At 48.3% G+C, this 26,892-nt stretch overlaps 1 protein-coding gene across 1 annotated transcript; it reads left to right on the top strand.

Annotated features, from left to right (window-relative positions):
• On the top strand, window positions 1-26,892 carry LOC106974106 (pancreatic lipase-related protein 2-like). The gene is given in 14 exon segments (XM_027063200.2): window positions 1-17; window positions 4,578-4,657; window positions 4,938-4,983; window positions 7,393-7,547; window positions 9,228-9,353; window positions 12,005-12,139; window positions 12,844-12,955; window positions 14,433-14,552; window positions 15,752-15,871; window positions 18,564-18,682; window positions 20,545-20,674; window positions 23,109-23,220; window positions 24,108-24,275; window positions 26,776-26,892. Coding segments are annotated over 12 exon segments (1,407 nt in total). The 5' UTR covers window positions 1-17; window positions 4,578-4,657; the 3' UTR covers window positions 26,840-26,892.

Genomic DNA, 26,892 nt, shown 5'->3' on the forward strand with positions numbered 1-26,892 from the left:
GGCTCCCAAGCCTCCAGGTATATACTCTTCCCTGAGAATTGATTAAGTTTGTATTTTCATTTTGATGGTATTCTAGTTTTTAAAGCAGTTACGGAAACAAAGTTGTCTCTTCGTTGTGGTATTTTGCAGCAAGACCTTGGTTTCCTGAGTTGACGTGCAGTAAAATGAGGTTAAGGGACTATTCCGGGGGTGTGTGAGGATTTCTAGAGAGGATGGCACCCGTGTATTTATCGACTCCGGTCTGAGAAACGCTGCAGGGTGGTATGATTTGGGTCTGAAAATGTGGGCGAGACATCCAGCTTTGTCCTCAGGCTTCGAGGGCAGAGTTTGTTCTGGTACCTGAGGTGGAACAGCATCTGAGCCCTGAGAGGAGGAGGGAGGGATGGGATGGAGGGGGACGGCCCAGGGAGGGGTGCAGAGGGTCTCAGGGAGCCGGGGATGTAGAGCCGTCCCTGACAGGGGTATGGTGGGTGCAGAAGGTCAGAAGAGGAAACAAGCGGGTCCGTTCCAGAACTGTGAGGGTGGGAAGGCTCTGGGGGAGCGGCCGAGGCCAAGCTGGGCAGAGGCTGCGTGGCGGCCATATTAGCTCAGGTTGCCCTCACAAAGTGCCGCATGGATACACGACAGAAGCGTCCTCTCTCACGGTTCTGGAGGCTACAGGTCCAACCAAGGTGTTGCAGGGTCAGTGCCTGCCAAGAGCTGTGAGGGGAGATTCTCTCTCCTATTGCTGGTCGCTGGCGGTCTTCGTGTTTCTTGGCTTGCCAAAGCTTCACCCCTATCTCTTCATGTTCATGCAGTGTGCTTCCCAGGTTTCCGTGTCTTTTTGTCCTAATTTCCCCTTTTTTATAAGGACAGCAGTCATATTGGATTAGGACTCACCCTAATGACCTCATTTATCTCTATAAATATTCTGTTTCCAAATAAGATCGTATTCCGAGGTCCTGGGGGTTAGGACCCTAACATATCTTTTGGTGGGAGGCACAGTTCAACCCATAACAGTGGCCAACCTTGTATACCAGGCTTTGGAGTCTGGACTCTGCTAAATTCTGACCCCTGTGCACCAAATACCCTCAAGTTATTCTCTTTACATGAAGCCCAAATTACATAACCGCATACAAACTCTCCTCAATGTGGTGGTTCTTCTAGGAGTGCCTTTGATCATTTGTAATTATGTATTTATTTGTAGGCGACCGTCAGTCCCATGAGGGCAGGGAAGGAGCTTGTTCTGTTCACCCTGTTGTACCCTCAGGGCTGGATGAGCATTCAGCACCTCGTAGCCACATAAACATGAGTGTGAGCGAGAGAGAGAACACGTGAAGCATGCACCGCCAGCAACAAGGAGCCACCCACAGAATCAGAGCTGGGAGGCAGCTGGGGGAGGTGACCTGCAGGGGAGAGGCACTGGCCTAGAGGGAGGCAAGGTCAGGTGCGGCAGGCAGCAGGGGGAATGGAGGGCAGGGACCAGATAAAAGTGGTGTTGAAGGAGAGGAACAAATGAGTTTCAACAGACCTCAGGGTGTAGGAGAAAGAGGACCCAAGCCATCCCCTTCCCTGGGCAGTCACTGTGCCAGCTGGAGGGCTCCCCGCCCCCCACCCGACCCTGCTGCCCACAACCATGTGGCCGGTAAATGTCTTTTCCCACAGGTGCTGGCCTTCCCTTCCTTCCCAGGACACACAGCTGGCAGAACTTCAGAGCCTCAGAACCTCAGGCCCCCCAGAGAGGAAAGGGGTGGCTGAGCTGGCCCTGCCATGTGGATGCAAATGGGAGACAGCCTGGGGCTACGCGCGCCTGCCTTGGACCACCCTCCCGAAGAGACCAGGCTCTTCAATGCTTGGGAGCACCCACTAAGTTCTGCCCTCAGCCCCTGGTGACTGTGGCAGGGCTGCCTACCCTCCTTCGGGGGCAGCCTGGTGCAGGGACGGTGTCCCTAAATTAAGAGATAAGTGCAGATATTGTCCAACAAGGAGCCTGGGAAGAAATACTCCAACCTCTGTCTCCCCTACCCTCCCATCTCCCAGTGGTGCCTCCCATGGCTCAACCCAACCAGGAGGCCATGGGCATGAGCCTAAGGAAGCAGTCCATGGAGCAGGGCACAGAGCAGGGAGGAGATGGCAGGAAAGATCTGGAAGTTATCCAGCTCAACAACCCAATGAGTCATTAGCCTTCAGTGTCCCATTCTTTCAACCAAGCAATTATTTATTCATTACCTAGTATCTCCCAGGTAATGTGCTAGACTCTGGAGACAGAAATGACTGTTCAGAACTTGACCCTGCCATCAAGGCAAGATCCAAACAAATAATCATGGAAATATAATTACCAACTGAGATACGTTCTATGAAAGAAAAAGTAAGGACAGCGATAGGTATAAAGAATGGTCTGGTTCTGCTTTGAACACTGAAGAGGGCATCTTTAAGGATGTGACATTGAGGTGGAGCCCTGAGGGATAACTTTGACTTAGGCAGGGAAAGGGTGAGGGTCATATGCTGCAGGAAGAGGAAACAGAATATGCAAAGACCCCAAGATGGGCACTTTCAAGAGACAACACATGACCGGTGTGCCTGGAGTTCAGTGAGCAGGACTCAAGATCTTGTCTTGAAGAAGGGGAGGGGAGAAACATCCACATACTCTAAGGGTAAGGAGTTTGAGTTTTGCCAAGAGCAATGGGCAGCCACTGGCCCCATATCACGGGTCTAGGGTTTCCATTCCGCCTAATGTCATTTCAGGCTCCTCAGTGGGGTCCTTTACGAGCCTTTGACCTGAACTCCTCTCTCCGCTACTGGGCACCTCCAGGGGCAACACTAGGCTTTGGGGTCACTAAGGCACAGGCAACACTTTCAGGCTTCATCACCACTTTACTTGTTCCAAAAAGTTTGACTTTTCTTAAGCCCACTCGAGACTAAGCCCACTTGAGACAGGGAAGTTTATTCCTCGGCTCCCCTCAGCTGGGCACTGCCCACCTCCCATCTCAAGTGTTCTCAGAAGGGGGTGTCACCAAAAAAAAGAAGCCATTTTTCTACACTCGAAACCGTCAGGGAACTGCTGGCAACATCATTGCCTCTGGGATTGGTCCAAGGGCAGGAGTAGAATGTGGAGTAATTAGAAGGCTCACCCAATGCCAGTGGGACTTTACAGGTGCAGTCACTTTGGGAGAGCATCTCCTGGAGCTAAGCATTCATGCGTGGCAGGACTCGGCAGTTATATTCCTGGATGTAAACCTTAGAGAAATGAGCGTATGTGTCTACCTAAGAACTTGTACCAAACTAGAACGTTCCTAGCAGCATAATATTTCATAATTGTCCCAAACTAGAAAGAACCCACACGTCCACCAATGCAGAAAGGATAAACCAACGGCGATATATTCACACAGAGATAAATCAATATGACTCAGTAAGAAAAAGCTACTAAAAAAATAATAAAGTAAGCAATTATTACACATGTAACAATTGTGGGAAAGAAGCAAGACCTTAAGGTGCCCATACTGTATTAATCTATTCATATGCAATTCCAGAACAGCCCAAACGAATCCATGGTAATAGAAATCAAAGCATTGCTTGGTCGGGATGGTAAAAGATCATGAGAGAAACTTCTGGCTGCTGGATATGTCTTATATGTTGATCTGGGGCACACACATTTGTCAAAACTCATTACACTGTGCTTGAAACCTAAGATTTATGCACTTTGGCATATCTAAGTTGTACATCCATTTCAAAATCGGCAGGGTGGCACCTGGCTGTTCACCCAGGTCCTCCTCTCAGCAGTGAAAGGAAGAAAACACCTTCGCCTTCTTATCTCCAGGACAAGGTACAGGTGATATAGTTCAGAAATGCTCTTAAAATAGACTATGTGGATTCCACCGCCCCCCCAAACAAAGCTATAGTTGAACAGTGTTCATTTTATTCTTTTGAGCTTCTTGGTCAGCAGAATTGCCTGCATTTTTATTCTCTATCCAGGTTCTCTGGAGGGCTGCTCCCCGCCTACCCTAGCCCCGAGTAAATGAGACTGTGTCTTCATAAACAGGCATTTCCACTGAACAGCAGGGGTTCAGTCCGCCCGTCCACACCACTCTGCAAGAACTGCAGAGCCACAAGATGGGCTTGGGGTTTGTGGTTCCAAGCTTGGTGTTTCTCTGTGGCTTGGGGAACGCAGATGTTGGCAACTGAATCTGTCAAGTGAGATCACAGAGTCCTTTCCTGCCCCCAGTTCTGGTCTTCCTTTCCTCAAATCCCACGCCATTATTTTTTTTTTTTAATGTTTTCTTTTTGAGAGAGAGAGAGAGAGAGAGCACGCACAGCTTGGAAAGGGAAGAGACAGCCAGGAGAACAGAGGATCTGACGTGGGCTCCAGGCTGACAGCAGAGAGCCTGATGCGGGGCTCGAACTCACAGATCATGAGATCGTGACTGGAGCTGAAGTCGGACACTTAACTGACTGAGCCACCCAGGTGCCCCCCTCCTTGAATCCCACTTTACAAATAGGCCTGCGCTCTGGGCAGGGCGGCGGTATGTGTTTACGATAACCTGAGTTCCAAGCACGCATGTGCAGAGCACTATCTTGCCTCCCCCATTCTCTCCTCTAAGGAGTCCAAAGGATACAACCTGGGTATAAAAGCCACTGGCCGACCTGTTGGGCTGTAAGAGGAAGCTCTGGTTGCCACATAGTAAGTCACGGCTCCTGCGTTGGCAGGGGCTCGGGGGGCTGGAGCTGCCAGAGGGACATGGCCCAGAAGGGGGGACAGCCGCTGCGGTGGGAACACCCTGAGATGCGGACTTAGAGCATTGCTGCCCAACGCCCTGGGTGCGGGGAGGCGTCAGCCTCAGGGTGAGAGTCATGGGCCCCGGCTGTGCCCCAGGCTTCCTCCCCTGTCCGGGCTCTGGGACTGCCAGCCTCATCCCTGGGCGCAGGGGGGTCTCTGCGTGTCTATGTTTTTGTCTACCTAGATGCTGCCTTCTTGGACCATCGGACTTCTCCTGGCCACAGTCAGAGGTGAGGATGCTGTCACCGTCCCTTTGGGGAGAAAGCGACTGGGTTGGCCTCTGGGGTGAGGCTGCTGGAGACATTGCCATCATTGTTACCATCGCTGTAAATAATAGCATTATCATTATTGCAAGACAAGCAACATGGCCATCATTCGGGGAGTGTTGACTCTGTGGCCATGTGCCTGACACAGATGACCCCGGGCAGTCAGGCCGCTTGGTCCTGTTCCCTGCAAAGGCTCCAGTGGCTGAGAGGTGTGCAGCAGAGGGAGCAGGTGGAGGGTGAGACGATATCGGCTGGCCTCTCACACCCTCGGTTCCTCGAGTGGACAAGTGCATGTCTGCAGACTAAAGCTACATGGATGTGTCCCCCTGAGAGCTTCTGTGCTGCCAGGCCTACCCCGATGAGCCCGTCTTCTTGCCCGGGGCCCCCACGTTCTCTCCTTACCGGGTCTCTGTCGCCCCAGCTCCGATCAGCCCCTCTCCTGTGGCCTCTGTCCAGATTCAGATACGGATTCCAGGATCCACGCCTCCTAAAACAGAAACAACCTCCCTGGCCACCAGAGCCCCGGGACCTCCAGACTGCTTACTGCCCATCACCCCCACCTCCTCACAGGTGTGCCTCACAGGTGCACCCGGGGCCTCCCTCTCTGCCTCACTTCCTCCCATCAGGCAGAACCCCTCACTGCCTGGCGTGGCCCCCCCAAGCCCTGCTGGAGCATGCTTCTCGCAAGAGCCGTCTCCTGGCATCCCTGCTGAGGTTTTCTTCTGCATCCAGACTCCTCCCCCTTGCCCCCAGCTCCCCACTCTGGGACTTCCCTTCCATCCTAGCCTTGGAGTGAGACCGGGCTCCCGACAACAGAGTCTGGGGTCGGTGGGGCTGCTCCTCTGATCTCCTTTGCTGATCTGCTGCCTCCTCCTGCCCCAGACTTGGGCATCCCCCAAAAGTCACTCCCAGGCACCCCCCTTTGTTCTTGGCCTCGGAGCTTCCCCTTTGCCCAGCCTCTGGTTCCCCACCCTCCTGAGTTCCAGGGCCTCCCACCATGCCTCAAACTCACTTGTCCCAAACCAGGCTCAGACACGACCTCCTACTCCCATCTTCCCACCTTTGCCTTAATTTCCACCCCCCCCTCAGGTTCTCCCTCCTCAGAGCCGCCTACACTAGTCCCCGCCAAACACCTTCATGAAGCGTAGCCCCCAAGCCACTCACCAGCTCAGTGCCCCCCAGCACTTCCCCACCCTGCCCCTAACAGCCCCAGTGTCCTAACCTGGCCCCCACGCTCGTGCATTTACCACCTGCGGCCAGGCCAGTGTTAGTCTCTTGCCACCTTTCCTCCAGGGCTGTTTCGGCTTCCCAGAGTGAACTCCACTCCATCATTAATTACTCCTTCTCCGTTAGATTTCCTCTCTCTCAGGGCAGGGTTTGAACCTGATCTGTCTCTGTCTCCTCAGCACCTAGCTTTAATTCCCAATTAAACTTCGCAGGTTCAAACCCTGGCTCCACTGCCGGCTGTGACCTTGGGCAGCTTACTCTGTCTCTCTGTGCTCTGGTTTCCTCATCTGTAAAACGGATGTAATAATACAAATTCCTTAACTCACGGAGCTGTCTTGAGTCTTAAATGGGATAATACTCGTACAGTGCTAGTGTGGTCTCTGGCACCCAAGAGGGAGACCCACTGCAGTCCTCTGGGTTTCATTAGGTCACCCTCAGTGACAATTTCTTGGGGAAGTGTTTGTGTTGTAGGCTGGAGAATGGACCCTCAGATTTTGGTGTGGTTATCTGGGTCATCAGTTGCATGTATTAAGCCCCTACTGTGTACACGATGATGCAAAAAGCTACCTTTCCAAGGAACAATAGGGAAAATCTGAAATGGCAGAGAATAATTTGGGGCAAAGGTGTGTGTACAAGGATAGCATGAAGTCATGTGAATTGGACAAGTACCCACAAATGTCTACCGTATGCACGGGCTGGTGCTGGATATAATGGAGACGTCCAGGTGAATTAAGAAGCATTAACAGCTTCACACTTGAGAAATAGCTGATGCTTGATGCATACATGTCAAGGGCCATGTGGGAGTTTCCTGGAAGGAGTAGTTTTAAGGCAGAAGGTTCCCGGGAATTCTCAGTGATTCCCCAACTGGCCTCATGATAAGGGTAAATAGCATTAAACATGTTGTTTCCAGCAGCCCACTCCAGACCCTCTAAATCAGAATCTCTGAGGGAGGGGCCTGGGATTGTGTATATGTGACACACGTAGTCACTCCCGGTTCCCCAGTGATTCTTATCACCACAAAAGTTTGGGCAACAATGGCAAAGATAAAGACCAACGCTGGCCATAACCAGGCCTGGGTTCTCCTTGAAGAGTCCTCTTGTGTAGCTGAGATGACATTGCTACTGTTCACTGCTCTTCCTGCCCCAGGAAAAGAGATCTGTTATGGACATCTTGGCTGCTTTTCTGATGGAAAACCATGGACGGGGATCCTTCAGAGGCCTTTAAAGTTATTCCCCTGGGCTCCCAAGGACATTGACACCCGCTTTCTTCTGTACACCAATGAAAATCCAAACAACTTCCAAGTAAGAGTGGGCGTGGAAACACTGCCCGGTGGGTGGATTTGGGTGCCCACAGTGGAGCCTTCACATGGTGGTCTAAGGAAAAATGCACCGCTTTGGAACTTTCCAGATGATGTTTCCGCACCAATGTTTGACCTAGAGCCATCTCAGCTCTCAGGATCATAACCCCCTATGCATATCTAATGACATCTACGGACACCCAGTCCGGAAACTAACATATTCACAAACATTTGTGCATAGGGCTTGAGGGGCTTCCCGGCATCAGCAGCCTGTCCCTGGGAGGGAATGAGTGGCATTTGTAGAGAAGCCCAGGCCTGGTGTACCCATGGGAGGGTCTGTCTTTCTCCTGCACCAGGCAGTCGAGGGAGAGAGGCCCCTCAATGGGGTACAAGTAGGGAAGTATAAATCCTTCCTGAGGATCTGGAAGACCGATGGGGAAGAAGGGATACTTAACCACAAAGGACAAAAGGTGGGGACCCTCAGAGCACCTGTTAGTTCCCAGGAGGCCTGCCAGGTGGAAGCAGGACAGGCTTCCTTCGGGTGATTACCAGTGATCAGGAAGAACCTGCTGACAATCCAAGCAGCTGACAGCCCCAGTCCCTGGCAGAGTTTAAAGAGCCAGGTGTCTATCTATAAGTCCCTGAGGTCACCCACTGTGGGAGTCTAGGGGACTCAGCACTCCCAGCTGGGAGTCTGCTTGCACGTGGCTATTGTGCTGTTTTTTATTTTGGGATCCTTCTTCAGGCATCTTGCCTATGGGGTCCGGTAGAAAGGGGCTTGAGGGCATTTGGAAATCTGTTCTTAAGTCTCAGGACCTTGAGATGCCCCCGAAGGCTCCATTTGAGCTGAATCTCCCCCTTTAAGCCTGGTATTTCTGGCCCACGAGTTTTTCATCTTTTCCAGGCCAGAGATCTCTTCTGTATCCAGGGAAGCCTAAGGGCCCCTTCTCAGGATGATGTTTTTAAATACATAAAGTGAAATGCATTGGATTACAAAAGACACCAACACTATTGAAAAACAGTTACCAGAACATGCTCGATAAATATGTGCTGCTTTATTATCTCACTAAATAACAAGATCTAGCAGCTCATCTAATAACTACTGTAATTTAAAATAGTAATGAGTCTAGGGGTGCCTGGGTGGCTCAATCAAGTGTCAGACTTCGGCTCTGGTCACAATCTCACAGTTTGTGGGTTCGAGCCCCACATCAGGCTCTGGGCTGACAGCTCACAGCCTGGAGCCCACTTCAGATTCTGTGTCCCCCTCTCTCTCCGCTCCTCCCCTGCTTGCACTCTGGCTCTCAAAGGTGAATAAATAATAAATAAAAAGTAAAAAAAAATAGCAATGAGGATAAATTATTTTAAGGTACCTGTAACGATTGTAACATGAAAATATCTGTGACTTCTACTGGTGACAGAGTACGTCAATACTACTACAGTTTGTTGCCTGACTTCATAATGAACAGAAATGCTAGATGTCAATTAGGGGTTAATGAAAACAGAAAGTCCATGAACTTGGACTTTCTGGATTCTGTACTCCAACCCCAGGTCAGGAAGGCCTGTTCTAGCCTGACCCAATCTCATGGGAGCGGAACCCATGACCTCAGTCTTATTGGAACTGACTCTAACAGCTCCGTGGGTTGGAAAGGCCAACATTCAAACTCCTCTTTTGTAATTAAACCAGCTGATCACTGCCACTGATCTAGACACTGTCGAGGCTTCAAACTTCCAACTGGAACGCAAGTCACGCTTCATCATCCATGGCTTCATAGACAAGGGGGAAGAGAGCTGGCTGCTGGACATGTGCAAGGTAGGTGCCCACCCTCCTCACCTGGCCACTCCGTAAGGAGATGAGCACCCAGCAGCTAGGTTCAAACACTGCAGCTCCAACATCCCTGAGACTGGGAAAGGAAATACTCAGGGAGAGAACTGTCCTTTCTAAAACCAAGGAAAATCTGGGTTCTCAGGACATCCATTGTCAAGTTCTCCCAACTCAACAACTTCTAGACAACCAGCTCCTCTTGAGGCTGAAAAGAGCCACAGTCTAATCAGAAAGTACCAGAGGTGGAGACTACAGCAAATTACCTGACATTTGTCTTTGATGGTTTATAGAAAATCCCTGTGTGACATAAAACCACTTAACTTTACCTTCTAGAGCTTTGCGATTCAATAGAACATTCTGTGCTGATGGACATATCCAAATCAAGAGCCACTAGCTACCTGTGCTTATGGAGCATTTGAAATGTGGCTAGTAGGACCACAGAGCTGAATGTTAAAGTCATTGGATTTCAATAAATTTGGGGGGGATTTTAATGGATTTTAAATAGCCACATGTGGCTAGTGGCTATAATACTAGACAGCACAGCTCTGAAGTTATCATGAATATTAATAATGAATTATTATTCATAACATCCATTTCCCGAGCATTTACTATGAGCCTGACACTGTGCAGGTATAATCATTTCACAGTGCTTGTCCCATTTAATCCTCCCAGCAACACTGTGAAGAAGATATAGTTATTGTTTCCATTTTGTAGATGAGCAAATTAAGGCATAAAGAAGTTCAATACTTGCCCAAAGTTGAATCCAGACTTGGAAATGCAAAACCAGATCTCCTGTCCTTAAAACACCAAAATCCTGTGTATCTAGAGATTTAGCCCGCAGAAGGTGCCCAGGGCCATGGTTCTCTGGGGCTTAGTCTACACTGAGACCAACTTCACCAGCTTCTGTCCAAGGGCTCTCTTCTTCTCTTGGAATTGGGGTGGTTCACACATGCCCCTAGAGTCCCAGAAGGAAATTGTGTAGACCTGGAGATGGAAGAGTCAGGTAGACGCAATCTGTGGGGGATCAGCTTAGGAATCCCCAGGGTCTACACCAATGGGTTAACAAGGCACAAAGAAACACAAAGTCATAAAATGCTCACACCCGACTTTGGGTAACCAGATTGGCACTCCAAGAAAAGGGAGGCACAAAGGTGCCAAGAATAGTGAGGCACAAAGGTGCCAAGAATAGGGAGATGCAAAGGGGCCAAGAATAGGGAGGTGCAAAGGCACCCCCATATAGGGAGGGGGTGCTGAAACCCCCAAAATATATAGAGAGAGGCAAAGGCCTGAAATAGAATCGGCGCAAAGGTGCCCGATACATAGGAATGACAAGATTAGATATTCAGGGTGAAAGCACCCCAAGTTTAGTACTACAACAGAAAGCCACTTTCAGAGGAGAATAGAGCCAGGGCAGGTAAATTGGTGAACTGGACTTTGGATGACTGCGCTTCAGGCAAAGCGGCCCAGAGCGGAGATGGTTAACAAAAGAAAAGGTGTCTTGTTAACCCTGAGGTTATTCCCCCTGTCTGCTGTTAATAACCATCTACCCATCTGCCTGGCGCCTGCAATTTGTTTTATATTGACCCAAACCCCAAACACTGTATATCTTCAAAATCCCCTTTTCCCCCTCACATCCTCAAATTAATGTTCACAGTTTCTTTGTCTCGTTGTGCAGGCCCATCACGTTTGTAAGCCTTCTGATCTGAATAAATATGAGGCAAGGACCCTTATTCGTGGCTCTAGTCTTTTTCCCGGACATTAGCCATCTCTCTTTTTAATCCTGTGTCCGCTCTTTTGCTAAGACAGAAGAGAACATTAGACTTAGAGTCTACGACAGCAATCCACCATGATGCCCCAGTCTCCAGCCAACTCCTCCGCACCTCAAACCAAGTTCCAGTCTAGGGCACTCCAAAATGAACAAAGTATATGGAGTGGCCCTTTCTGACATTTATTTTTCCCCTTCAAGGGACCAGTATCCGTGCTTGGGCAAATAGACTGTGGTCATAGCACATGATATAAAAGATGCATATATCCAAGAGAGCTGTATCCTACCTCAGTCTAAATTTTCTTATTAAACTTGTCCTTCAGTACCTTAGATCTCCCATCAAAGCATTGTCGGGAACATACAAGCATCACACCCATGGCTTCAACTCTCTGGTGTAGGGGTCCACAAGCTTCCTGTGGAGAACTAGGGAGCAATTACTTTTGCATTTGTGTTCAATTTGGGTCATATGGTTTTAACTCACCTCTTTTAGCTCAGAAGCAGAGATAAACAATAAGTAAACAAAGTATGTGGCTGTGTTCCAACAAAACTTTATTTATAAAAGCAGGTGAATTTGGCCCTGGGGTAATAGTTCACTAATCCCTGATCTAGTAAGTGATCTTTTTGATCTGGCTGTGTCACTAAGTATCTATGAGACCTTATAAGTCATTTAATCCATTCCAGGCCTCAGTTTCCACATCTGTTAAAGTGGGGATAAGTATACCCATTTGATAGCGATGTGGTGAAAAGACAAGTGTCAGGAATATTAAGGCTCTGGCACAAGTAGGTACTTGACGGGTGTGAATTCCTATCTCTGGCGTGTACAACTGGTGGCTGTTAATAAACTGGTTTCTCCTTCTTAACTTGTCTTCCCCAGAAAATGTTTCAAGTGGAGAAGGTGAACTGCATCTGTGTGGACTGGAGACGTGGGGCAAAGACACAATATACCCAAGCGGTGCACAACATTCGGGTTGTGGGAGCAGAGATAGCTTTCTTAATACAACGGCTGTCGGTAAAACCCTGCCTGGGCCACATCCCGTGGGTGGCGGGCAGAGAGGGGACAGGCTAGCACCGCCTTGACCTAAGAGGCAGCCTAAGGACCCCTGGGCCGGGGGCAGGCCTGGAAGCCCAAAAAGGGCGTTTTCTAAGGTGAAGCTACAGCTTTCCTCTCTCCTGGATTGTCCTGAAGACTCCTACTTAGGGGGCCCGAGGCAAACTAACCTCTCTGAGCCTCAGTTTCCCCTTCGGAAATAAGGCCTGTTTATTTCACGCAGGCTGTTCTGGGAATTCCCAGCGCACACTGGGTCGCCCAGCGACTCTCAGCTTAGATGTGTCTTCAAAATCACCCCAGGAGGGAAGGCCTCTTACAGCCTTTTGGAAAGTGTATTCCGGAGAATCCCAGAGCCAGGCCCACCAGCCACGCTCTCCCAGACAGGCCGATCTCCTGCAGGAGACCAGGGGAGGGCGCCCAGCGGTGGGGCCTGGGTGGGAGCAGCCCCCCCCCCCCCCCCCCCCGCACCTCCGGTCCCCGCCAGGGCCGCCTGCAGTTAACGCGGTGGCCGCTGGTCAGCACTGTTGCACCGCTGGGGCCGAATCGCGCGGGGGTGGCTCCTCCGGAGTTTCCAGCCCGGGTCCTGCCCGCCCCCCCTTCCCGGTGCCGGGCGCCGGCGCGCATCCCCACCCGCCGGCGGGACGTGACTCGGCATCCGTCCGCAGACCGAGCTGGGCTACGGCCCCGAGGACGTGCACCTGATCGGCCACAGCCTGGGCGCGCACGCGGCGGCCGAAGCGGGCAGGAGGCTCGGCGGCCGCGTGGGCAGGATCACAGGTGCGGAGCGCGCGGCCCCGACGGGGTGAGGGCGGGGGGGGGGGGGGGGGGGGGTGCCAGACTAGAGCGCGTTCACGCATGGCCCCGCGCGCCCCGACTGGCCGAACCCGAACGGACTGTCGGTGGAGCCCCGACTTGAATCAAAAAATAACTGACCATGTTTTCACGTGTATTAGAAAACACCCAATTGTAAATAAAAATACACGTATATTTTTTAAAAAGAAAAAGGAATTAGCATATTGAACCCATGACTTCAAGGTTATTATTGCTAGAGTAATATAATAATAAGAAGTGATTTTTTAAACGTTGATTCAGCAGTTCCACAAGTATGTATGCTGTGCCATGCACGGGCAAAAAATGAAAGGGGCTCTCTGAAACTTGCCATGTTGGAGGTGCTCGGTAAATACTGAATGAATGAATGAATGAATGAATCATTTAGCAAAAGTAATTCACACAAGACAGACACAGCCGGCTATTTATTTTGTGCGAGCAAATCAGTGTGTGACTTTGGCAAACAGTTGCATTCAACATTTAATGAATGGCTTCTTTGCTCAGGACGCTGCTGGCATCGGATAAGAAATAAGGGGATTATATAGTTTGTGTTTCTGTAGAATTTTTCGGTTTGCAAAGTCCTTTCTCTTACATCATTTCAAGGGGTTTTCACAATAACCCTGTAAGAGAGGTTGTTGTGATTCCTGCTTTCCAGATGAGGAAACTGAAGTTCAGAGAGGACAGGTATTTGCCCTTGAGCAGAACCAGGGCTAAATACGGGTCACTGAGTCCTGGGTGCCCAGCAGCTTCCACCCTGCCTCTCTTCAAAGATGAACTGGGCACAGCCTACTTCAGGAAACCCACAGTCTAGTCCGAGAGGCAGACGATTCAGTAGGCAAGTAAAATTCAGAGCAGAATTAAAGAACACAAAATAATCCTGCACAATGTGGATGGTGTGTGCTGAGAAACGAGTGGCTAAGTTTTCAGAGCGGAGGTGGTATTTGAGCCCCGTCTTGGAGAGAACAGATTTTTCAGGGGAGAATGGGGCAGGGGGAGGGTGAGCAGTAGGCTGGGGCTAGTGTAGGCAGCCACAGAGGACTAGACAGTGTGGGGCTGGGGGACCCGGGCCTGGGTGGAGGTGGGCAAGGCCAGGAGCTTGCAGTCTTGGAGAGCAGGGACCAAACAGTAACAAGTGAGGGTGAAAAGGGTAAAGGCGATGAGGGAACAAGGGGGCCACCTAGATCCTGCTTGGAGCCAGGCACCAGAGACTTCTGGATGTTCTTTGACGGTCAGTGACCCCACTGTTAGCCTTCCTGTCTCAACTTCTCTCTCCTAAGCAGACCAAGAGCTACAGACCCAATTGCCCACATCACGGCTACTGAGGTCTGGGACTCTGCCCAGGAATCCCCGTGGATTTTGTGGGTACAGGATTTAGATCTTGATTTGTCCTAGAGTGTGGCCTCACTGCCCACCTCCCCCATTTCAGGACTGGATCCAGCAGAGCCATGCTTCCAGGGCACGCCTGAGGAGGTTCGGCTGGACCCATCGGATGCCATGTTTGTGGATGTGATTCACACGGACTCTGCTCCCATGATCCCTTTCCTAGGTGAGTTCCTCATTGAACCTCTTGGTGACCAGCCATCCCTGATGAGAGTAAGTCCAGGAGCCCCCGCATACACATACCGCAGGGGTGGCATTCAAAATGGTTAACTGCAGGAATGTCTCGGGCACGAGCTGTCGAAATGGGTGCCAGCCACAAGTAAACAGCCAGTACATTGCCAGTGGGTTCAGCTTGCCACCCCAGGTCAAACAAAAGATACTTCTGCAGCCTAGAAGGCTATCACTTAGCCTTCAAACCTTGTGTCCTTTCCGATCTGCCACTATCCAGAGTGACAGATGTATTTCCTATTGACGTTTGACCTGTACCTGCAACATGCAAAGGTTGTTTTTTTTTTTCACTTCTTTTGTCAAAGCTTTGGTTGCAGTGTGTTTTGTTAGAGATTAAATATAACCTTTTATCTAATCCTTCACAAGTCCTTGTTCTTTTTTCATTACTTTCATATGTAACCACTTATGAAACGTGCCAATAGAAGTATGTTTTCAAGGATAACTATATCGCTTATTGAGTACCATATACTGCATTGAACATTTTATACACATTAGCTCATTAATCATAACAACCTAAAAAGTGAGTATTACTATTTACAATTTCGTTGCTGAGGAAACTGAGGTTCGACACGGTCAGGTAATTGCCCAACCTTACGGAGTCTAGAAGTACAATCAGGCTGTGATGGCAGGTCTGCGTGCTTCAAAAACCAAAACTCCTAGCCATTGGGCTGGGCTCTCAAGATGGCAATATAATGTCATGTGGTCTCAATAGAACAATATAACATAGAAGTCAAAAGTTTTAAATGAATATAGTAATAAAAATGCACCAGTCTTGATATGTATCTGCTGGTACATAGTGGTGCCAGGGCATGTCAGTATTGTTCAGGGTCTCCCCAAGACAGACAGACAGACAGACACACGCACACACACACACACACACACACACACGTGAGCACGCTCACCCAGAGCCTAGCTTCCCTCTCATCTCTCTTCCCATATGCCCTCCTCCCTTCTTGTCTTACCAAGTGCCCATCTCTGAGCACTTTCTGGAGAGCCACAGACAGGATGGCTACACCCGGGAGAGAATTTTCCAAGAAGGTTCTGGCTGCAGTTGGAAGGAATTGAACACTGTCTGTGTCCACAGCCTAACGTTGGGGCCACTTACCTCCCTGGTCACCTCTGCTTCCAACATTTCAGGTTTTGGAATGAGCCAAAAGGTGGGCCATCTGGATTTCTATCCAAATGGAGGAAAGCAAATGCCTGGATGTCAGAAAAATGCCCTTTCAACCATCGTTGACATAAATGGACTATGGGAAGGTACGTGAGTGAGGAAAGCAAGACAGCAGCTGTTCCTGGTGGGGAGAAACGGTGCGTGGTCGGGCCAGGCATTTGCACAACCATGTCATGAGGTCTTTACTCTGATTAGCCCCATTTTACAGACAAGGAAACTGAGTCAGTAAAGTTATAAAGCTTGCCCAAGACCACCCTGGATTTAAGCCCAATTTCTGGCTGCAAAGCCCGGACCTCCTGCCCCGTCCTGGACCATCTCCCCCTTGTCAGGATGCTGAGACTTGGAGGGACCCGCATGCTGCCTAATACTCAGCTCGGGCTCTGGCCTCCGTGCCTGTTCCTTGTGTACGCAAAGGTCTGAAGGGCTTAGGCTTCCTTGCCATGTGCTGTGGTCAGGTTCTAGGCCCAGAAAAGAGCTAGCAGGAAGACAAAGCAGGGGCGTGCTCTGAGGGTTTGGGGAGCAGGTGCTTGTAGCGTGAGACCCAGGGCCTGGGGGAAGAGCCTTGCGTGGGTTTCCATTCATCTAAGAGGACAGGCTCAGGACCCTTAACATTAGGTGGCCTAAGGCATCATCTGTGTTAGCTGCCCTTGTTCTGGCCTTTGGCTATTCCTGTCACCCACCCCTGAGACCAGGCTTTACTGGCCTCCTGAGAGTGGAGGCTCTGAGTCCGGGGTCATTTCATTTTAGTATCTGTTTGTCTGAGCTGGGAGTTCCTGGGGCCAGGATGCCAGGGACTGTGTCAGGGGCATTCCCTGACCCACCAGGATGTAGCCGAAAGCAAGCACCCAGCGCTGTCTGTTCTGCTGAGCTCAGTGACCTTCGGTGGCGTTTTTATAATCCTCGACCTGATTGCTGAAGCCACAGCCAGCATCCACTGCCAGTAAACGGTGCTGTAACTCCCTCTCGGCTCTGCACCGGCCAACTCTAGGGACAGCCTCCCGGAGAGTCACAGTAAGGGCTGCCCCCTCCCAGAAGTGACTAAGGGCTGCGCGCTCCCAGAAGTGACCAGCAGGCCACACATAATAGGAGCCCAGGCTTAATGAAAGAGGCAATTTCGAGTGAATAAGGCCAGGAACACTGGAGCGTGTGTCTATTGTATGGAACCCTGAGTCCCCCAGGCGCAGGGCGGAGGAACAGTTAAGTCTGCTTGTTCCCCTCTGATGGCATCCCAGGGCAACAGTTTGGGGTGAAAGAAGCAATGAAGTCTGAAACAGGTTCTGTTGTCTGGTAATGAGTGTTGTGGGCCACACTGAACCAGTTTCTGCAGAAAGTTTCTGGGCGTGGAGAGCCCAGAGCTACTGGAGGGCTAACCCCGTCACTGCTTCCCAGACACAAAGGGGAGATGTGCCTTTCTCCAGGAGCGGTGGGGGAAGCCCCACCAGACCCCCCCCCAAAGTGACCCCCAGCTATGTCTGGTGTCTCTGTTCATCAAAAGTTTTGGAGAAGTGAAAAAACGATTTTCCAAACAAGAAGACTTTGGTTGAAAGAAAAAGATGATAAATAAAACGCAGTGAGGGGCGCCTGGGTGGCTCCGTCGGTTAAGCATCTGACTCTTGATTTCAGCTCAGGTCATGATCTTAGGGTCATGAGAGTGAGCCCCACGTTGGGCCTGCTTAAAATATTCTCTCTCTCTCCCTCTTTCTCCCTCTACTGCTTGTTCTCTCTCTAATAAATAAAGTAAAATAAAATAAAATAAAATAGGTAGAAGAGTGGCCAAAGGCCCCAATAATCTTACTGTCCACTGCTTTTACCTTGTGCCTGGAATTGTAAGAAAGAAGAATTTCTCAACCTGGGACCAAAGGCACAAATGAGCTTGCTTCACACGAGAGGCCTGCCCAGGGTGTCCAGAGTTCAAAAATTGCGGCCTGGCCAGCGGGCAGAATGCAACCCACAGCCGTATGTGATTGGTCCTCACAGTGACTATTTAAAATTTTTTTTAATGTTTGTCTATTTTTGAGAGAGACAGAGTGCGAGCAGGGAAGGGGCAGAGAGAGAGGGAGACACAGAATCCGAAGCAGTCAGCCCAGGGCCCAACACAGGGCTCGAACTCCCCGACTATGAGATCATTACCTGAGCTGAAGTCGGACGGTTAGCCCACCGCTGAGCCACCCAGGCGCCCCCACAGTGACTTTCTTAAAACTGGGAATATACTGCTATCATTTAAGCATAGAAAGGTTTCCATGTAAAAGTCAGGATGCTGGCTTCTCATGAAAAATCGGAACAAGTAGTCTGGGCCTTTACCATACAACTGGCCGGGCTGTGTAGGATCCCTTTAAAGACCGTTGCTATTCTCTCTGTCTCTGTCTCTGTCTCTGTCTCTGTCTCTGCATATATATTTCTCACTGCCCCCTGCATGACCCCCAGCCCTCATCATTTCTTTATGTTCCCTGCCCGGGCCCCCAGAAGATTTAGCAAATGTGCTCATTAGCAGCTGTCACTCCCCAACACTTGCTGGCCCTTGAGTAGGACCTTCTTGACAAATGGACACAGGGGTGAGGAGAGGAAAGCCACTCTGGCCAACCACCATTCCTAAACAAGTCCCCAGATTTCCTACTTGCCCCTAAGTATGGCAAAGTCAGTGATAAAAACTTCACAAAGTCAGGGCGCCCTGACACCCATCTGTGAAATGTGGAAGGAGGGGTTTCTGCTCAGTCGGAACAGTTCAGCCTTCAAAAGTGAAATGTCTCCTGTGGGCTCCCATGGCCTTTGCTTCCTCAGGAACCTGAGACTTTGTGGCGTGCAATCACCTAAGAAGCTATAAGTATTACTCAAGCAGCATCACCAGCCCCGACGGCTTCCTGGGCTACCCATGTGCCTCCTACAATGACTTTCAGGAGGTAGGTCATCCCCGGGGCTGGGGGGAGGACAGGTTTTGTCCCTGTGACTTGGAACAGAGCGGAACTGTAACCTCATGACTAATGGGAGGAGGTTCTGGAATGCTGAACCTCACAGAATCTTCCTCTCCAGGGGACAGGGTGGGCAGGAGGGGACCTGCCTGCTGGGTCTTCCCTAGATCCCAGCTTTTTATTCTGGAAAATTCCCAATCTACACAGAAGTCAAAAGAAGAGTACATGAATACCCGTACACCCATCACCTACATGCACCGATTGTTAACTCTTTCTATGTATGTATACGTATAGTTTTTTTTTTCTAAATTATGTAAGAGCAAACTCAAGACATTAGGACTCTGCTCAGAAAACTTCAACATCCATCTCCTGAGAACAAGATCATTCTCCTACAGAACAACATGCAAGAAATTGTTAAATTGATACACTAATATTTTCTAAAATATGGCCCATATTCAAATTCCAAATATCCAAATCATGTCCTCCAGAGCTGTCTTTTTCTTTCTTTCATTCTCCCCCTTCCCTGCCTCCCTCACTTTCTTCTCCTCCCTGCCCCTCTCCTTCCCTTCCTTTCTTCCCTTCTTTTTCTTCCATTGCATTTATTTATTTATTTTTGAGTCTCCTTTAATCCAGAAAAGCTCTGCATCTTTCACTGGTCTTTCAAGACATTGACCGTCATGAAGATTCCAGGCTGAGTGTTCGGCAGAACATCCCACAATCTCGACTCATCTGGTTATCTCTTCGTGATTCACTGAGTGCTCTCGACTCCTCAGTGTGTCACAACCGGAGGCACTGGCATTTATTTAGTGGCACTTCGTCTCATTATTTGAGGACTGACAGTTTGATTACTTGTTTAAGGTTTAAAAAAAAAATCTGCCAGATTTCCCCATTATAGAAGTACCGTGTCCCCAAGTGCTCTGTGAGGTGATATTAATTCTGCAGCAGCAAGCCGGCGTGAAGGCGTGTGCTGCTTCCCTGAATCAGTTAGTATTCTGCGGTTGCAAAAGTTTGAAGTTTCAAAGTGCCTTTTTCTCCAAAGTAAATGTAAAAATATATTTACACGCACATGCGTTCCTGTCAAAGTTAATTTTGAAAAATTAACCATCTTGGGTTGAACTAACGTCAGAAGGACTGTGTGAGGATCTATTATGCAGCTCTGGCTGTGCTGGTTCTTGTTAGGGCATGGGTAATAGTATCCACCCCCTCCAGCACTTGTCTTAATGCTTTCCAAAGTGCGGGATCGCTCTGCACACCATGGACGATGGATGTGGCGAGGGCAAAGAACAAGGACCGGTGACACTGTAGCAGAAAACGTTAGTCTGATCTGAACAGAGCAAACCACCTCCTCCAGGCCCAACTGATGAGCTACCATGTGGGGAACGTCAAACAGGGATCAGTTACGTAACACGCATTCGAATGAAGATGGTCACAGATCTTCTCTTCCTCTGCTCTTTTGAATAACTTATTGGTCCCATTTACTCCTCCTGGAAGATGTCTGGCAGTTCCTGTCCATATTTTAACATTATTGCTTCATGGATATGACTTGTCTTCCCAACTCTACTCCGGGTTTTCTGGGTACTTCTTTGGGTGCACAGCAGGGCTTCACACAGTTCTGTGCGTGACTCGGAGGATGAATGCATGGATGTATGAGTAGATGGATGCATGCGTGTTGGTGGAGGAGTGGAAGGATGGGCGGATGGATGGTTGGATGGGTAGGTGAGAGGATGGATGGGGGATGGGTGTGTGCATGTAGATAAATACAAGGATGGGTTGGAAGATGGATTACTTGCTTTCTAGAATGAGTGAGTGAGTCAAAGCCCAGCATGAACAAACAAATTATGTTTTTTCACTAGGGTAACTGTTTCCCTTGTCCACCTGAAGGATGCCCCCAAATGGGGCACTATGCTGACCAATTTCAGGGGAAAACCAGAGCTGTGGGACAGACCTTTTTCCTGAACACAGGAGACAGTGGTAACTTTATGCGTAAGTTTCCATTTTACTCTTTTAAAACTCTTGCAAATAATTTGGAAAGGTGGAGCAGCCTAATTAGTCAGGACCCCTGCTAGCAACGGCCAGAAACTCAACTCCAGCCAGCTTAGCTGTAACAGAAGGACAGTAGAATGGCATTGTCTCTCCTCTTGTTTACCCCCATAGCCAATAATTCTGATCAATGGAATGAAGTACAATGATTGGCACAGGCTGGTCATGTGCTCACCCACCCTGGTGGCAAAAAGCATGAATCAATTAACAGAAGATGATCGTGTGGGGCAAAATCACTGTAAGTCAAGAGGTCACGCCTGTGATGATCGGTCATAGGAGTACCCTACACAATCATGCATGCATATGCACACACACATGTATGCACACACACATACACACACACACACACACACACACACACACGCTGTGTTTGTGTTGTTATTTTGCCCAGCTTCTCACCAAAAAAAGTACAAGATGGTGAAATCGTCAAGATTCATTTGTTATAAGTAATAACACAGAGTGGCTGAATAGCAGTTGCTTTCCAAGGGAGTTATAAATTAAAAAATAATTATACAGCACTTTACAAAACACTTTCCACAGGTAGCATCTCATGTAATCCTCACAAAACTTAGGAAAGATAACAGCTTGGAAGTATCTATAAAGTCTCATGTGCATATTCCTTCAACCCAGTCATTCTCTTTCTCAGGCGTACCCTAGGAAAACGCTTGCATAAGAAGGTGTGCTCAGAGATGTTCACTGCAGCATTGTATTTAATGCTAAAAGTTTAGTGAGGAGAAACCTAGATGCCCACCAACTGGTAAACAACCAAGTACTATATTTAACCATGAAAAGCAAAAAGAGGGGCGCCTGAGTAGATCAGTCAGTTGAGCGTCTAACTCTTGATATCCACTCAGGTCATGGTCTCATGGTTCATGAGATGGAACCCCAAGTTGGGTTCTCTGCGCTGACCGCATGGAGCCCGCTTGAGATTCTTCTGTCTTTCTTTCTGCTCTTCCCCTGCCCATGCTCTCTCTCTCTCTCAAAATGAATTAAAAATAAACATTTAAAATAAATAAATAAATAAAAGCAAGGAGAGAGCTCTATGTACTGAAGAGAGAAATCCTCTAAAGCATAGTAAGTGAAAAATGCGAGTGGCAAACGACACGTATCAATACAACAAATGCAATATAACATGAACCAGCCAGGGTCCCGACAGGAGAGAGAACTCATCGAAGTGGTTCAGATGAAGAGACTTGTTTGAAGGATCCACTCTGAGGGGTGTGGGCGGGGTTAAAGGAACAAACAAGGGGTGCTGAGGCGCCCAGAATCTGGTGGCTGTGGGGTCCTGGAATCGGGCTATCACAGAGACAGGGAGTTACCACCGGACATCTGGTATACAGTAGGAGGCCGCAGGGGAGCATGAGAGATGGTTCCATCCTTTCCTCCTGCTTCCTGATCTCCTGAACAAGTCTCTTATTGGCTGAACTCAATAGAAAGCCAGTAGCAGAGATCCCTGGTGGGGCTTGGCCTTCCAGAACACAGAGCAGGACAGAAGAGGGTGGTAAATCTGTCTGGGGTGAAGACGGGTGGAGACAATAGAGAATAACTGTGCATTCTATTTGTGAAAGGGGAAAAAAGCCTAGATATTCTTTTATAAACTTACCCATGTATGTATGAATGCTCAGGGAAAGCTCCAGATTAGGGTTTCTCTACCTCAGCAGTACTGACATTTTGGGCTGGATCATTTGTCGGTGTGGGGGTGGGGGCTGTAATGCATTACAAGATATTTAGCAGATCCTTGGCTGCTAGATGCCATCAGCAGCCCCCTCTCCTGGTGTGACAACCCATAGTGTGTCCAGACATTGCCAAACGTCCCCAGAGGTGCAAAATCACCCCTGATTGAGAACCCCTGGACTTGATTAAGTATAGACATCAACATGGTTATCTCAAGGACAAACTTGAGATGGAGGGCAGGTAGATGGGGTCCTGATGAAGATTTGGGGATTTTTGTTAAATTTTCAAAAAATTAAAATAGTTCATTGCATGTGAAAATAGTGCATAACGAGAGGAGAGGAGCCAGTGATTTATCCCAATGGTGCAAACATCTCCCTGTCCGGATGGCCTTTCTGTGTAATGATGCGAACTTCGGGCACACACGTGCAGTAAGAGGCTGTCTCTCATCCATCAGGGCGTGTGCCTTGCTGTATTGGCAGGAGATTGTGCTGAACAATAATATTTTCTTCCCCCTGCATCGCTCACCTCCACCTAGAATCTGAGTTTCTGGGACTCCAACTTCCATGAAAGAAACCACTGTCACCTTCCCCCCCTTACCTCGCATCCTGGGGGAGATTCAGAGCTTGGAGCAAGAAGGCTTCCATGGGGTGATTTTTTTCCTAACAAGATGAATTCATTGAACTGATTGTATGTCTTTGGACAGGTTGGAGACATAGGGTGTCGGTCACACTGGCTAGAAAACGGAAAACAAGCGGGTACTTCAGGGCTGCTTTGTATGGAAGTAACGGGAACTCAAAACAATATGAAATCTTCAAGTAAGTTCGACAGTAAAGTGAAGTGGTCCTACTTTTCATAAAAGACTATTCCTAAGATATTGGGTATAAACTTTGTAAATCTGGCCATCTATTATACAGAACCAGTGAATCCTAGAGTGTCGTTGCTGGAGGAAAATATTAGCATCTAATCCAATCATCCCATTTTACAGATGAGAAAAGTGAGGCCCAGAGAGAGGGAATTGACTCTTTAAAAGGAGATATGTACTAACTGCTTTTGCAATGTCAGTCGTTGCTTTCTGACTTAGGCTTAATGGTTATCAAATTCTTCAAAGGCCCGTTTATGTGGCGACTCCTCCCAACACATACCCTCTCCACCCCCCACACATACATACATATCAAGCTTCTTGTTGCTATGGTAACCTCAGCACCTAGCTTCTGCTGGGCATAGGAGGTGCTTGGCAACTAGGTGTTGTATGAATGCGTAACTGTGCTACAAAATCACGTTCTGGTTTTTGTACTAACTTTTACATAACGCTTTTCACGTGAAGTGAAAGTTCTTCGACAACTTTCTCTGCTCCATATGAAATCCTAACAGAAGACCTCTGTGGAACCACGTACATCTTTAAACATATGACATTGGATTAGTTAGTCCTGTAGTGTAATCATAGGGTAAATATGCTTCCCCAAATGCTTGATTTCCCCTAAGGACAAATTAAGACAGTACAAATCTCTGGTCCTGTATTTTCTGAAGATGTGTTCGTCACAAATACAGTTGTGTTTTAGCAGCCACTGGATGTACACGAAGTCATTCAAGGTATTTGCAGAAAACCAACAACAGCAGCCATCGTTTGGAGAAATGATAGATTGCCATCATCCTATGGATTCGTATATCCAGCTGATGCAACATTTTATGTCTGTGCTTTCAGAGGATCCCTCCAACCACATGCAAGTCATATGCGTGACATTGACGTGGACATCAATGTTGGAAAAATCCAGAAGGTTAAGTTCCTCTGGAACAACCATGTGATCAATCTGATCCGGCCCAAGCTGGGGGCTTCGCAAATCACGGTGCAAAGCGGTGAAAATGGGACTGAGTGCGTATCTATTCCACATACATTGTATTACCTATATTTACTTGTCAATCTATCCATCCGTCCATCCAGTGACCCACCTACCCATCTAAATAACCATCTACCTATCTGTTCATCCCTTTCTGTCCATCTGCTTAACCATTCACCCATCCATGTATCCAACGGCCATGTATCCAGTCATCTGTTTCTTTATCCTTCTGACCAGCCATCCAGCCATCCATCCATTATCTACCCAACTATTCATCTCAACTCCCCCATCTATCCATCTGATTCGCTTTGAAAAATCAAATATCATTTTCCTCAGGCCAAATTCAACTTGGCAGGAGCAAGGCATCAGTTAGGTATAAGGCATAGATTTGAGAAACAGGCCAATATGAAACTGTTTTATCTCAAACAATGAGAAAAACGCCTGGGCAGAACTTGTAAGAAATCACTAAGTTAATTCCAGTTGGGGTGCTGTTCACAACGTGAATTGGTTTGCTTGGAGACTGTGTCATGGAAAGGATAGGGAGTGGGTTAGGATCTAGATCACAGTAGCAATCTCTTCTTATTCAAGGGAACAGAATCTTATTTGGTAGGGGGTGCTGGGAGAGGACCTAACTGTGTTTAAAATATCGAACGGGGCGCCTGAGTAGCTCAGTCGGTTAAGCGATGTACTCTTGATTTCAGCTCGGGTCATGATCTCACAATCGATCCATGCATTGGGCTCCACACGGACAGTCCACACAGAGCCTAATTTAGATTCTCTCTCTCCTGCTCTCTCTGCCCCTCCCCCACTCATGCTCACTCTCAAAATAAATAAACTTAAAAATATTTAAAAAAATTTTTTATGTTTATTTATTTTTGAGAGAGAGAGAGAGAGCACAAGACAGACAGAGAATCTGAACAGGCACCAGGCTCTGAGTTGTCAGCACAGAGCCCGACACGGGGCTCAAACTCACAAACCGTGAGATCATGACTCGAGCCAAAGTCGGATGCTCTACCGACTGAGCCACCCAGGCGCCCCTAAAAAACATTTAAATACAGAATGAAAGAAAGCCATCTTCAAAGAAGAGCATCATAAAATAGTAGGATGTTAGAGTCTGAAGGAAGCTTAGATACCACCTCTCGACTGCTCTCATTTTGAGATGAGGAGAGTAAGATACAGAGATTCACAGAACTCGTTTGAGACACCTCAAGGGCCAGAGGACCCAGGAAGTGCCCTGCATCCCATGGCTGGGTGGCTGCCCCAACCTGCCCAGGCTTCACCGCTCAGGAGTGACAATCCTTCACGATCATTTTTTTTAATATCTTTATTGAGATATCATTCCCGTACTGTACAATTCACCCTTGAGAAGTATATAATTTAATGACTTTTTAAAAAAATTTTTTTAATGTTTATTTATTTTTGAGACAGAGAGAGACAGAGCATGAGCAAGGAAGGGACAGAGAGAGAGGGAGACACAGAATGTGAAGCAGGCTTCAGGCTCTGAGCTGTCAGCACAGAGCCAGACGCAGGGCTTGAACTCACCAACTGTGAGATCATGACCTGAGCCGAAGTCGGACCCTTAACCGATGGAGCCACCCAGGCGCCCCTTTAATGACTTTTTTGACATATTCACAGAGTTGTACAATCATCATGTGATCAATTTTAGAATATTTCATTACCCCAAAAGGAAACTCCATACCCATTAGCCGTCACCTGCTAATCTCCCTATCCCTTTGCCTAGCCCTAGGCAGCCACCAGTCTCCTTTCTATCTCTATTGATTTTCCTGCTCTGGACATTTCGTAGAAATGGAATCATATAATACGTAGTCCTTTGTGACTGGCTTCTTTCACTCAGCATCATGTTTTCAAGACCCATCTATGTTGTCACATGTGTCTGTACTTCATTCCTTTTTATTTCTAAATAATATTATATCACCACATTTTGTTTATCCATTAATCAGTTGATGGACATTTGGGTTATTTCCACCTTGGGGCTGTTATGAATAATGCTGCTTGTATACAAGTTTTCATGTGGACACATGCTTTCATTTCTCTTGGGTATATAGGAGCAGAATTGCTAGGTCATGTGATAACTTTAGGTTTAACTTTTAGAGAAACTGCCAGACCCTTTTTCTGGAGAGGCTGCCACATTTTATATTCCCAGAAGCCGCATATGAAGAACGTCCATGATCTTGACTCTACAGGGAAAGTCTTCTCTGGGCAGGCTAGGGTGCCCCTGGGAGTGCATTGCCAGGCCCATCAGAGACTCTATTGGTTTCAACAAAAAAAGAAAAAAAAAAAAATCCTGGGTCTGACGCAGCTGATTCACTCTCAGCTCATTAAGAAGCCAGAGGGGTAGAGGATGTTCTCTGAGTGGTTTTGCTTAGAAAGAATCCCCTGAACTCACCTTGGTAGAGCAGACCCTTCCAGTCAAGGGATCTGAATTTCAGGGGGCTGGCTAGCTGCTGTTTACTCATCTGGGGTCACGTTTCCACCAGCAAATGACCCTCATGCTGAAAATGTTTTCCTCCGCAGGTATAATTTTTGTAGCAACGACACAGTGTCAGAAGACGTTTTACAGTCTCTTTACGCTTGTTAAAAACGTGGTACTCTCTTATATCTTTGCAGAAATAAATTCTTTAACGCCCTCGG

Source organism: Acinonyx jubatus, chromosome D2 (genome assembly GCF_027475565.1).
Source record: "Acinonyx jubatus isolate Ajub_Pintada_27869175 chromosome D2, VMU_Ajub_asm_v1.0, whole genome shotgun sequence".
NCBI lineage: Eukaryota > Metazoa > Chordata > Mammalia > Carnivora > Felidae > Acinonyx > Acinonyx jubatus.